The 13,432-nt window shown below is 41.1% G+C and overlaps 2 protein-coding genes across 6 annotated transcripts; one reads left to right on the top strand and one right to left on the bottom strand.

Moving 5' to 3' along the window:
* The first annotated feature begins 247 nt into the window (after positions 1 to 247).
* Positions 248 to 1,908, top strand: phf5a (PHD finger protein 5A). The gene is made up of 4 exons (XM_086195395.1): positions 248 to 376; positions 1,090 to 1,113; positions 1,310 to 1,476; positions 1,724 to 1,908. The coding sequence occupies exons 1-4, from the start codon at positions 325 to 327 to the stop codon at positions 1,811 to 1,813; spliced, it is 333 nt and encodes a 110-aa protein (XP_086051521.1). The 5' UTR covers positions 248 to 324; the 3' UTR covers positions 1,814 to 1,908.
* A 1,097-nt stretch (positions 1,909 to 3,005) lies between these two features.
* Positions 3,006 to 12,930, bottom strand: tefa (TEF transcription factor, PAR bZIP family member a). 5 transcript variants are annotated; one of them, XM_086196253.1, is made up of 5 exons: positions 12,631 to 12,930; positions 7,700 to 8,080; positions 6,745 to 6,965; positions 5,487 to 5,698; positions 3,006 to 4,937 (listed from the first exon to the last, which is right to left on the bottom strand). In XM_086196253.1, the coding sequence occupies exons 1-5, from the start codon at positions 12,704 to 12,706 to the stop codon at positions 4,910 to 4,912; spliced, it is 918 nt and encodes a 305-aa protein (XP_086052379.1). In that variant the 5' UTR covers positions 12,707 to 12,930; the 3' UTR covers positions 3,006 to 4,909. The 5 variants fall into 5 exon arrangements, with proteins under 5 accessions (XP_086052379.1, XP_086052376.1, XP_086052377.1 ...); XM_086196250.1 differs by lacking the exon at positions 12,631 to 12,930 and adding an exon at positions 9,219 to 9,895; XM_086196251.1 differs by lacking the exon at positions 12,631 to 12,930 and adding an exon at positions 9,219 to 9,891 and having other exon boundaries at positions 3,006 to 4,942.
* Between the last annotated feature and the right edge of the window lie 502 nt (positions 12,931 to 13,432).

Raw genomic sequence — 13,432 nt, 5'->3', positions numbered from 1 at the left:
CAAATGCAAGCACTGTTTTTAAATACGTTAAAAAAATGTATACTATTTATACAACTGACAGGATGAGGATCCGCAGATTGTTCTTTTATTTCTTCAATTTTTTTTTCATTAAGGTAAAAATTCCTTTACAGAATGCTAAAATGTAAATCGTAGTATTATATAAATTAAAAAAAATATATGTTTGCAAAGGCGTTTTGTTCGCAAGATGCGTGCTGTAGTTTCCTGTGGAAACGCTAGGCGGCGATACTCTAAACTCATCTACAAAATATAGCGGTCAAAGGTGAAAGTTCAAACATAGCAGCGCTCCCTTTACGTTAGCCAACAATGGCGAAGCATCATCCAGACTTGATCTTTTGCCGAAAACAAGCCGGTGTAGGTATGATATCACATTCATTGTAATTCGCTCTCTCAGTCAGCGCAACAGTAGTCTTTTACAGTCATTCGGTAATTCTTACTTTGCCAAGGTAACGTTAGCAACCATGCTAAATGTTACAGCATGGTCTCCATTGTAAAGTTAGTGTCGTTATTAGTCCACAAATGCCCATAAGTTCATTTCTCTATGTTTTTCAACATCATATTTTCCAACGATGCCAGTGTTTTTCTGTGGTTTTTTTTTTGGTTTTTTTTTTGGACTTTGCTTTATTTGGGAGACAGAAGCAGGGCCCTAACCGTGAAGTTAGTCGCGTTCGTTTACCCTGGAAAAATAATTGAATTTGAAAGTGTAAATTTAGATGTTTTGGAAAAGGTTTTGTATGCCTCTTTATTGTAGAGTATATGTGGTTCAAGACTGAGAAAAATCTGTTTTAGTTGATGTTGGTGTACTCTAACTTTTTAAATAAATCTACCAGTTACCTTATCATAAATTTTAATTAAAATGTTTTATTTTTATTTATTATGATACATTTTCTTTGTTTATTTCACTAGTGTAAACAGTTGTTTCACAGTATGTATATTAATCAGGTTCATCCTCAAAGGAAAATTAAGTCATGGAATTTTTTTATTTTATTTTTTTTCAATGTGCATGAAACCTGTTGTGGAGCGATATAATTAGAACTGTTAATGACTCATTGCCTTGTTTTGTTTCCACAGCTATTGGGAGACTGTGTGAAAAGTGTAAGTCATCTTATGTGGTCAACCGTAGTAATTATTTCTCTCCTGTTGAAGTTAAATCAGGATATCCTGTCGTACATCGTTAGTTAATATTGTGTCAAAGATATTGAAATATCACTGTGTTTGTTTATGTTTGTAGGGTTTCTTTTATTCATCATTCTGTCAACCTTCTGGTGTGTTTCTTTTCCGGTGCTTTAAGGTGATGGCAAGTGTGTCATCTGTGACTCCTACGTGAGGCCGTGCACACTGGTACGCATCTGTGACGAGTGTAATTATGGCTCCTATCAGGGACGCTGCGTCATCTGTGGAGGGCCCGGTGTCTCTGACGCCTACTACTGTAAAGAGTGCACCATCCAGGAGAAAGACGTGAGTCCCCTCCTCACTATGATGCCACATTGCTTTGGGTCAAAGAACTAGTGCCAATGAAGATAGATGGTTTCATTGCCTACAGTGGTTCATTTTTGCTTCTGTGGAGCCACTTTTGCTCAGTTGTTAATTTAAATGTATCAGAATTTCAAGGGGGAAAAAAAAAAAACTGCCCTCACTATAAAATCAACCACAAAAAAACAAGATTCTTCATGGAACACCAACGCTGTTCTCTGACCTCTTTCAGCGAGATGGCTGTCCCAAGATTGTGAATTTGGGCAGCTCCAAAACCGACCTGTTTTACGAAAGGAAGAAGTATGGCTTCAAGAAGAGGTGAAGACTCAGAAGCCTGGCCCTTCCTTTAACTTCTAAGCTTTCTTTGTCTTTTAAAAACTGAATTTTTTTGTTTGACAATAAACTTCTTTGATATTCCATCGTTTCCCCGGCTGCTTTTAAATATGAAGTTTTCATAAGCCTATATATGCTCGTAGAGTGCAAAGTAGTCACTAAAGAAGAAACTGTCAGATGTATTTGACCATACTGGGATATTTTATTACTCTTTTATTTACTTGAGTGCGAGGCAACGACTTCACCTTCCAAGTTGAAAATCCACTCCAACAGTTTCTGTTTAGAGGACCTTCTAGCAATTTCGTACATCAAAGCCTGTTTACTGTTCTGGTGATGTACCCCTACTCACCCTATAAAGTTTACCATTTTATAGCGTAGAATTAAGTAGAGTCAGATTTGTATTTTGTGGAATAACTTAAAAGAATATTATGGGTAAAATCAAGCCTTTTATCTTTTACTTCCTTGCACAGAATCCTTCAAACATTAGTACTTTGACAGAAGGTCGTATTTGTTGGAATAAACCTTTCTGAACTTTGGTTATTTGACAGGAAGTAGGATTTGAGTCAAACAAACCATTTTAAACATGCAGAACTTCGACAAGAACTGTTTGGGGGGAAATAAACCTTTTAACTTAAAATTAGTTGAACTGACATTCGGGTTTGATAAACCTTTTCTTAACTTTAAACAGAAAGTAGGAAAGGAGTCGAATTAACCCTCTAAATGTAAGCGCCAGACAGGAAGAACATGGAAGGGGTATCCCTTTCATTTCTATTAGTCTGATTAATAGAGCTTCCAAGAAGACAGTCCTAGAACTGCAGTCAGGTTTGACATTTGTTCCTCAGGATGTTGACACAGGAAACAGAAAAGTTGCAATTCATTTGCTCAGTTGAACAAGAAAAACTGCAAGGTCATCGTGATGTTGAATCACTCAAAAACAAACACGTAGTCCTTGTAATAACGTGGTTGGGATCTTGCAGAGGAGGCCTGAAAGAAGAGGCCAGACCAACATATTTGGATACGGATTTTTGGAGGGATTTCTTTGTCTTGAAATCAAAACTTTGGATTTGCAGTCCACGTGACTTCCCACTTAGGTCCGTATCTAGGAACTATACTCGTGCTTCCACCTTACCAGCTACAGACTGGCACCAAAAATCAACTTGGCAGAAAAAAAAAACTTTGAGACTCTCATCAAGGCTTTATTAATACATACTGTATAGACATGACACAAAAGATAACCAAGCTCAATATCAAGACATTTGTTTACAAAGAAATACAAAGAAGGAACCATGAAGGTTAAAAACAACCCCTCAAAAAGGTATCAAGTTGACGTGTTGCAGAGAGAAAGCAGATGCCATCTGAGTTGTAGCAGTCAGTAAAACGGTGTAAAAGTCAGGAAGCCCATCATTCATACCAGAATATTTACCTCTGGTTTCAAATGTAATGGATTTGGATGGACATCAGTAAATTCTGGAGTCTTGTTGTCCTGTAACAAACACTGGTGTTGTCTCTTAAGCTGTGGCGTGACAAGTACAGAAAGTTTCTTTTTAACAAACGACAAGGTTAAACGAGCAAATGTGGAAATCCTCTTCAAATAAAAGCTCCTCTCAGTTAAATGGCTTACATTTGATTTCTGTTTGGATGGAAGCACAACAATGGGAAAAAAAAACCAAAACAAAACGGACCAAATGTAAAGGTGGATTTCCCTTTCGGCAGATATGACCTCCTGATGGAGCTTTTCTTTTCTGATGGGATATTATACAGTATAATCATGTCCCCTCTCCTACTCTGCATTGAAATTGCTTTTTACATCAAAGACATGTCACAAATTTCTGGGGCCATTTTTATGCCACAAATTTGTCAAGAAATAAATAATTCAACTGACCGTAGACATTTGAAATATAATTCATGCACAAAAAAAAAAAAAGAAAAAGAAAAAGATAACTTTGTGCACCTTTAAACAGTTGGTATAAAATCTAAATGCACGTACACAAATGTTTGAATATCCGGTTTCACAATTAACTAATTAGGACAAAACACTATCAGGTTAACTAGTTAACCTTTCACCACTTGCTGCCCTCACTAATTAAAGGCACTAATTAAAAGAGTTTCCTCATCATTCAACAGCTTGAATCTTAATGGAGATAAAATCTCATCATTTCATTGCTTGACACAAACAGAATAAAGGCCATGTGTAGGCATACATGTGTATCTTGCATCTAATGATGTCATCTAATGATGTCATCTAATGATGTCATCTAATGATGTCATCTAATGATGTCAGGTTCATGTGCTGCATGACAAGCAACAACTATCATTTCAGGGTATTTACAAAACATGCATCAGTGGATTCTTAGTGAATCATGGAGCCATTGCAGATGTATGAGTCAACATGGCGACCTGCAGAGAACATCATCCTCAGCGAAGGCCTGAGGGAGCACGCGTGTGTGTGTGTGTGTGTACAGCGATGCTTCTGCTGCTGGTAACGAATACATGAAGAGCAGTGAACACGGCCACTCAAATGCACCATTAAGGGCGTGTCACCGTAATCCCCTGAAGAAAGCTTATTGAAAATGTCACAGTTGAGACGGGCAAAGGAAGGTCCAGCTCTTTACATCATCGGCCACTTATTTAAATATGAAAAACGCAGGCTGCGTTTAAAAAAAAAAAAAAAAAAAAAAAAAAAGGAGAGAGAGCTGGAAGCAACCTACAAATTGTTCTACAACACCATAACAATGCCAACCAATCAAGTCTAAACTATTGCTACTTCAGAATCACTTATCCTCTTAGTCTTAAAAAAAGAAAAGAAAGAATAAAAATAAAACCCACAGTGTTACCAAAACAAAAACACACCCAATGACCTCTTCCAGCCGAAGGCATAACAAACATGAGAACATCAGAGAGACATCTTTGAGAAGCACTTGAATAACTTCTTCCTCATTTCACCCAAATGGATGAGAGGTGTGAAAGAAAAAAGACTGGGTCCTATTGTGATATTGCATCGCACACATGCTCTGAGCCTCTTCTTCATCCCATCCATTCTAGGTGCTTGATTATGTATCCATTATGTATTCATTAGAAAAATAAATCAATTGCAGACTATTGGTCTTCCAGCACTGCACTTGAAAGAGAAGAGAACAAGGAAGAGTAAAAAAAGGGGGAGGAAGAGGGGGGGGGCATTATTCATCCTGACTGGGTAGGTTCATATCTTGTACTATACCATGGTCAATAGTTCCAGCTGTGCAAGATGGATTTACTTTGTATGTGGTTAAATGAAGAACTGAGAACCCACACTTGACAGTGGATCCTTCAAGTCAAAATTCATGGCTTCTCCATATTTAGGCTGTTCTGTCTTCACCCTCTTTTGCACTGCAACGTAACTACGCGCCACTGATCAACCCTTGTTTGACTTGGTTATATGTTCATTCCATCTATGGTGCCACCCAACCTGGTCCATAACAGAAGTCGATTAAATCCATGATATTCTACCCTACACTTACAGAACCCAAATAAGGGAGTATCTGACCCAGCTCAGGAGGCTGGTCCCTGTACTGGTATTATTCTCCCTCCACAGCACAACCGTAGAGCAGCATTTCCTCAGCACTACCAAACATTCAACTTTTTGATCAATATATTTACAGTTGGGTTTTTTTTTAATTCCTTACAGTTTTCCGAACTTGGCTTCATAGCGACCCACGATGTTCTTGAAGCCGTTGCACTCCTTGCGTAGGTCAGCCACCTCTGTCCGCAGCGCTGCGTTTTCACGCTCCAAGAAAGCTGCTCTTACTGTGATCTGGTTCTCCTTTAACCTCCGGGCGTCGCGTGAGCGTTTGGCAGCCATATTGTTCTTCTTCCTCCTCTGCCAGTACTTCTCGTCCTGGATCGGTGGACAAGCAACACACTCAAACTGACACCGCATTAAATTTAAAAAAAAAAATAAAAAATGAAACCTTCTGACAATAAAAACCCAGCTTATTGAATTTATGACAAAATATTTGAAGGATGTCTCGTACTTTATTAGATATATAATAAGTGACCCCGTGTTTTCCTGACAAAGCCCAGTGTTTGACTTTTACTATGCAATAGCAGTTGGGCAACCTGTATAAAAAATTAAAATTATCCACATTTTCCAGGATTTTTAGTGGTGATTCATAGATCCCACCCGTCCATCTGTTGCCTTCACAATTCAAAAGCCCATGTTTTCCCCTACTATTGTAATGGGTTATCCTTGTGTCAAGAGGTATCTTATTGTCCACACGAGCCCAAATCTGCCCGACGCCAAGTGTTTATCATAGCTACCCCCCCCCCCCCATGTGAGCCTGTAAACACACATTATGTTCCTGCTCGCTCTCTCGCCGACTGGACGCGAGGAAAACATCAATTTGGAGATTTTCAGACTGCTGAGTCACAGTGAGTCGTTGGAACAATTTCATTGGGACGTGGCCTTCTTTTAACCCTGCAACTCACACTCAGTCATGCCGTTCCCCAACACACAAGTTCACTCAGAGTTCATCTCAGCGTACAACTTTGTCAATGGAGAGATTTAATGGGCAACGCTGAAAGCCCTGGTTTATGGGCAAATGGGATACACAAAGTAGGTGTAAATCAACAGTCGCCAAATTAATTTTTCTCAGCCAATTTCAACTGAAACCACAAATAAACCAGTATGCAGGTATTTTGAGAGGAAACTTCTATCACCTTTCCAAGATTTTCTGGCTTCGTTTATTAAAAAAAAAAAAAAAAACTTTTCCAGGCAGAGAAATCGACATTTTTCGTATTCCTCAACTTTTCCAGGTGTTTCAAAACCACAGTGACCCTAAGACATTACTGCACATACATCACAAGCAAGTATGCATTTCTACTCCACTGCTTTCTAAAAAAAATAAACCATCTGGATCCCAACACCGAATTACTTGATCATACCTTCTGTTCTTCAGGAACGAACACCTTCTTGGCCTTCTTGATCATAGGTTGTGGCTTGAGCTCCTCTTCACTGAACTTGTGTTTGCGGGGGTCAAACAGCTCACCCCCTGGCACACTGGACAGGACCAGGTCAGTGGGATCTGGCTCATAGTTGACATCGACCTCAATGTCAGCAGGGTCGATTAACTCAGGGGTGGCTCTGTCCTTATCAGTCGTCACTTCTGAACAAAGGAAGAGAACAGGTGAAACAAGATATTGGTGGTGCCACCCATCTCGCATCTGCCTCTGCAGTGAGTCGGTGTCATCTGATTAGTCTCCCTCAACATGCTGCTTCTAGGTCAGCGCTGCATCTTCCAGACCTCTCTTTCCACATGGAGTTTTCTTTCAAGTAATTTCTAATAAATATGAGAGTTTTTCATGTAACACGACACATTTTATTCCCATTTAGAATCTGCTTTCCGCAAGCCAAGCTTTCCTAACACTTTTATTATCAATGCTCAGACTCAATTGGGTCTCTGGTTTCAATGTATGGTTTCTTCTTTGAAAAAAAAAAAAAAAAAACAACCCAAAAACAGAACTAGTTTTATGTTACACTGCCACGCCACAAGGTCCTTCAGATAACAGTCATTTCACCGTCTATTTCAACAGAAAGATGCATGCATCACGTGGAAAAATCAGGGAACATCCTGAGTTAAGTGCTGCGTTGCAGCAAACAAGCGTCTGATATGTGTCTCGCGCTTTCAGCGTGGCTGCTGCAGCCTGTTTTAATGATGCCAGCAAAAAGAGGAGACGTGTGTCTGACGCAGACACAGGATGTGTCCTGACCATCAGAAAACATCTATTTTGTCTATGACCCTAACTCTACTCCAATTCCAAACCATGGAAGCCCATCGGCTTCATCTCAATGTCCGAACCCCCACAGCACGCTGTCCGTGACCCTTCTACCTTCACTTACCTGCTGTAACGTCACAGGTGATATCAGTCTCGCTATTGGTGATTATCACCACCTCCTCATCACACTTGTCCAGTTCCTGAATAGGCAGCAGGGCCACGGGGGACATGTCTGGTGGCTTTGAGGAGGGAGTGTTTACGCTTTCCATCTTAACAGCGTCGTCATCAGGGCTGCTCCTCAGCGAGTCTTCGTCTGCTGAGGTGGGGATGCCATTTTCCATGAGAAACTCCTCAAGGTCCATGTATTCCAAGTGGAAGTTCTCACCATCGTAGGGGATGGTCTTGTCCCAGATAGCGGGGGTGAGGGCAGCCGATGGCCCCATACTGCTACCATCTCCAACCAGGTCCACATTATCATCCAGACACAACTTTGCCTTGTCAGTGTCTGAACCAAAGGAAACAAATTCACTTTCAGATACAAGAGATAAAGATTTAAATGTTTATTGTCACATTAAATCACAAAGTATTTTCGAACGGATTCCCACAGAACTTCGCAATTTGACCGAGGAACAACTGGCCACACGGAGGGTGTGACATGAGGGTCAATAAAGTTTTCCCCCAAACTTTTAAAACTTCACTAAATTTTGGAGTGTTATCAAGAAATGTCCTAAAGAACCAAGTTCTAAGCAAAGTTCAATTTTGAATATTTTCTTTCAAAAGTTAAGAGACTAAAACAACGGGGACAGGTGACAAATGTGCTTCACCGTGTTAACATCAGTTATTTTTTTAATGCAGTCTTAGTACGGTCAGTATTGTGTCCATGTTAGTTTTCACCATATTTAGTCATCCTCATCCTGGTTTAATACAGTCGTCAAGTTTTAGTTTTGAAATAGAAATTACATGTAAGTGCTCGTACTAAGATAACCTCACTTATTTTAGCCTAGGTTTAGTCCATGAAAATTCAAGTTGATTTCCCTGTGGTGACCCTAAATGCGCCTCTTCAGGTTTTTTTTTTTTTTTTTGACCGACTGATCTATATTTAGTTTTAGACTTTTGATTAAAATGCTGGACAACTCATTTTGGTAAGTTTGATTGTTTTTAGAACCAAAATCTAGAAAGGGTAAATAACATTTTTGAATATCAAACTAACAAAAAAAAAAAAAACAAACTCACACAACATTTTGGGATTGCTCCTCTTTGGGAAATGACGCAGCCAAGCCATGTTTTAGTTTTTAATGTCGTTTCTCCTCATGCGCAAATGCCAAACTACCAAACAGTGACACAAGTAACTGTCGGTTGATAAACAAAATACGACACAAAGTGATGTGGCGAAGGAAAACTACTTTTGCCAAACGCTTAATAGAGGCGTGTCTAAAAAAAACCACGAGATCATGAAACAGGTCACAGGCTCCGTGTGTTTTCTTCCTCCAACGTTAGGCTGCACTGACCACATTTATTCAAATCCACTCCAAGAACTTTATGGTGCTTCCGCTATCGAATACGTTGTGAGGCACAGATTTCCTTCCAGGTTTCCCCTTGCTTCTTCATTTTAACCTACGTGACGACCGTCTACTGCATCTTACCGTCGTCGCCGTCCAGTATATTCGGCGGAGGCATTTCCATTATTTTCTTCAGAACAACCGGGAATGAGCTGGGGGGCCCTGCGGCCGTTTCCGCTGTGATGAGAATCGACTCTCCCGACATTTTCCTCTTGTTGTTGCAGTCACTCACCAACGGAGACGCTGGCCCGGCAGTTGACCTGTTTGCTCGACAGCGTCGGCTTTCGACCGCCTACTTAGGATATGAACCCACTAAATCCGCGTGGAAGTGTGGAGAAAGACGGACGGTACACGGCACACAACTGGCCCACTTCTGCGGACAACAAGGTGGTGAAGAGGTTTGGAGGACAGGACAAACCGCACCTTCACATTAAAATATCCGGCCCTGCCCTGCGCCGATTGGCGGGATTGGACTTGTCTTCATGAATATTGACAAAGACCGCTTGACTCGAGGAAGGAGCTCTCGCGATGAGCCAATGGGCGAGCCTGTGCCCGCTATCTGAGTCTGTATTGGTCGACCGAGTTATGTATCCTTGCGCTGAACAAAAAACTGTCACGGGTAAAATAACCTCAATGTGCAGTGTAGCGCCGCTGCTGTGAGGCATAGACTTTCCAGCCACCTACAGTCAAATTCTTGTATTGGTTCTGTGTGCTGTTTGTATTGTATTGTATTCACAGACATGCTACCAAGTTACGCGCGATTCGTTACGTAAACGAATGTCCGTGTTGTAGCCTTAAACGAGTGTGCGAACTACTGAAGGTACCGTGAGATTTGCATCCAAGCCACTTTGACATAGAATGCGTTATGTTGGTTCCGTTGCTGGTGTACCCCCTTGACCCCACCGATCACATGTTACAACATGTGCAGGCTCTCGCGTCTATAGGCTGATCCCAGTTCTGCCCTATATCGTTAGCACGTGGAAACCGGCAAGGAGGGCGGAGCTGCAGCGTACAAGAGTATCGAGCCATGGACTGTAGAGGTGAATCCTTGTAGGTTTACATTTCTTGTCTATTGGTCATCACAAGTGTCACAAGAGGCCGAGGTCTAAGTCCACCATTAGTTTTTGTCTGGTTTATTCAAAATTGAATCCTCTACAATCCTGACACCACAATGAAAACATCCCTCTCAAAATTGCTGGGCCTTTTCATTAATGAGGGGAAACACAGCATGATGTGCATGTGCTTGATCAAAAACAAAAAAAACACTTTAGAATATTTCCTTCCTGCATCCTTGTCACTATTGTGGTGGACTGAACAGCACGTTCATCAACAATTTGAGGGATCTGTGTGCATTGTATGAAATGTAAACCAAAGACTTGAGCATAAGTGAGCGAGACAGAGAGAGACAGAGAGAGAAAGAGAGACAGAGAGAGCGAGACAGAGATGAGACGAGGAACACGTCACAAAAGAGTGAGTTTGTTGAAGGTTGCCCTCTACATCAACAGTGTTCTATTAAAAAGATCAAACTGATGACACAGTATATTTCCAAATTCCTTGACATTTAGGGCTACATAAAGTTGGTTTACAGTAAATGTAGTGCATGTAACTTAAAAATCAGCAGATGCAGAATCTTACGGCTCGTGTGGAGGCCGAGCACCAAACAGAATCTAAGTACAAGGCCACTTCCCTGTCTGGTGGATTTGATTAAAATCGGAGTCCTTTTATCTGGAAAAGGAGTATTAAGACATCGTGCAACCCTCAGCCCTCACAATTGTTCATTTACGCACATTTTTTTGTTCGACTGACACCTACAGTATGAAGGAGGGATAAGAGCCCGTGTGAGATCATACAATGCAACATGACTCAAGTATGGATACTGACGTTGCTTCCAGAGGTGCCGCAGTTAACATTATCTAAAAATACAGAGTCCAGTTACAAGTATTTTCAAGCAGCTTCTTTGCTAAAGCACACAGCAATGCAGCAGGACTAACACAGCAAAATAATGTGACTCTGATCATGTGTGTGACGTGTCACACACTGATGTGGTCAGTTGGCCTGGAGGGTTAGCCCTTTTCAGAGGAGACAATTGGACACAGGTTTCATTTACTAATACTATTACTACTATACTGTGTACTGATTTACTAACCATGGTCCCATTCAATTTAGTGTCACAACGATTACCCTGAGCCATGCGCCAAACAAGGGCCCACCTGTTTAGAACAGGCCCATACTTCATATGACCAAAAACACAGTGATAGCACTGTGATGGCACCTCCAAATGGTTGCTGTAAAAAAAAAACAAACAAACAAACAACTATCAGTACAAAAAATAATCTCTTCGAGGCTCAAGGCACATGGTCAATAAACAACATCATTCTGCATAATGTTACTGTCTTTAAAGAGCAGTTCACTGCAGAAATATTATTTCATTTTTTGGGGGGGTATGGAACCAAATAGATGGCTAACTTATTACGTCAAAGTGTTAAGAGTCAATTTAACAGTCACAAATTGAGATTTAAAACGTAAAAAAAAAAAAAACCTTCCTAAAAAGAATCTAAATCAACCATGAAACTAATGATGATGTTCCGATATGAACAACTGCACAAATGCCTTGCAATTTATACTGAAGTCAACAACATTTCTGAGCGCGTCCCTCTATCGTATAGGACTATGGTTGTGACAGGCCTTCCATGGCACACGATCAGAGTGGAAACATGCCAGTGACAAAGCCACGATCCGACATTCTTTCATAGTCACTTATTCCCGTTGAGGGGATGTTCAGCTCATTCAGCTACAAATCCCAAACTGGGGTATCTTGTAAAAGTGGCACAAGCAGCAGCTCAACACTCAATCTGATGGTGTTAACGCTCCTCCTGTTTAAGAAAAACACAATTCCGGTTTAGACTGCCGCCCAGTGGTTTGATCGCGAACTTACAAAGATCGCAAACCTCTCTTCAGGCTCAAACGCCCCTGATAGAAGACAGCAGGTGACTCAAGGAGGCCCCGCTGCTCGGAGGACACGTCTGACTCCACGCAGGAAGAGGGATCTTCCAGTTCTCTTCAAGAAAACCAGCAATATTTGTGTCGGATTCTTTCAGTTATCAAAACTTTCGACTAATATTACAGTATGTAGTTGTGATTTCAATATGTATTTTCCAATCAATAAAATATAATTTCCAAATTTTATACCTGTCTGACCTCTCTTCCTCTCCTCGTGATGTAACTTTAATTCGAGTAACTTTGGGGCTCTAAACCGGAAGCGATTCTTTATCTCCCCTGAACTGTAGAAAACTCCCTTCCAGCTCTCTAGACAGGTTACACAACACGCAAAACATTGCTTGCAGACATTTCCGTGACGTCTTAAATACTACCATAAGGTAAACTTCGTTTTTATCAATAACATTTGATTATAATTATACATGTAAGCTCCTCCGAAGAAAACGCCATGTGGACCGTGTTCATCATATCAGAAATATTCAAGTTGACAGCCACTTACCGTTGTCATCAAAATTAGGGAGAGTGAAGGGATGCTCAAGGAGAGCCCTGAAAATCTCCGGGATATCTGAATTCATGATTTTATCCTTCAGCCTTTATCCTGCAGCTCTGGGGACGGATGTTAGGACTTCAGAGACGCTGAAGAGATGCGAGAAGTCAGTACAAATACCCGGACGCAGACCGGCGCCAGCACAGGCCCGACGAGTTCCATCAAGCGTTGGGAATATTTACTATCAAATTTGAGGAGAGAAGTCTTCCAAGTTACTTAACGCAGCCACTCCCTCCCCCACCACCAATCAGCTGTGAGCTCCCTCCAAGCAATCGTCGAGGACAGCGCTGAACGGCCAGCAAATCAATCCATCACAGCGATGGCAGCCAATACTCAGGCGAGGCATTTTGATTACCTAAGGGTGAAAGAAGCGGACGGTTAAATAATCACGGGAACAACATCAACACCGTAAAAAAAAAAAAAAAAAAAAAAAAAGTTAATCCTGGTGTCCAAAGTCTTTGGTTTACAGGGAGGAGCGCGGGGAGTTGGCGTCACTCGCTGCGTGTCAACGTGCAGAACTTCTTTCGTAAGACTTCCACACTGGTGATAAACTGGACGTTACTTTTGTCAAGCAGTAGTGCCAGTTTGACAACCTGTCCCGTGGCTATCACAGAGAAGCGTTAATCTCATTAAAAACCTTTCTCACTGCACGTATACGTTTGCATGACACATGCAGAATTCACAGTAATTGCTTCAAGTATTCATTTACAAACTAACGAAACATTTTATGCCATACGACCCAAGGCCAGAGTGG

Source organism: Aulostomus chinensis, chromosome 23, assembly GCF_037954235.1.
Source record: "Aulostomus chinensis isolate RoL2024-O1b breed Wild chromosome 23, RoL_Achi_v1.0, whole genome shotgun sequence".
In the NCBI taxonomy this organism is placed as follows: domain Eukaryota; kingdom Metazoa; phylum Chordata; class Actinopteri; order Syngnathiformes; family Aulostomidae; genus Aulostomus; species Aulostomus chinensis.
The sequence above is the reverse complement of the archived record's forward strand: the minus strand, read 5'-3'. Positions and strand labels throughout refer to the sequence as shown.

Coding starts and splice junctions, on each gene's coding strand:
- phf5a (XM_086195395.1), top strand. CDS start 325: ATGGCGAAGCATCATCCAGACTTGATCTTTTGCCGAAAACAAGCCGGT. Junction 377..1,089: donor CCGAAAACAAGCCGGTGTAG/GTATGATATCAC, acceptor TTGTTTCCACAG/CTATTGGGAGACTGTGTGAA. Junction 1,114..1,309: donor TGGGAGACTGTGTGAAAAGT/GTAAGTCATCTT, acceptor CGGTGCTTTAAG/GTGATGGCAAGTGTGTCATC.
- tefa (XM_086196250.1), bottom strand. CDS start 9,339: ATGTCGGGAGAGTCGATTCTCATCACAGCGGAAACGGCCGCAGGGCCC. Junction 8,081..9,218: donor TATACTGGACGGCGACGACG/GTAAGATGCAGT, acceptor CCTTTGGTTCAG/ACACTGACAAGGCAAAGTTG. Junction 5,699..6,744: donor TCGTTCCTGAAGAACAGAAG/GTATGATCAAGT, acceptor CCACCGATCCAG/GACGAGAAGTACTGGCAGAG.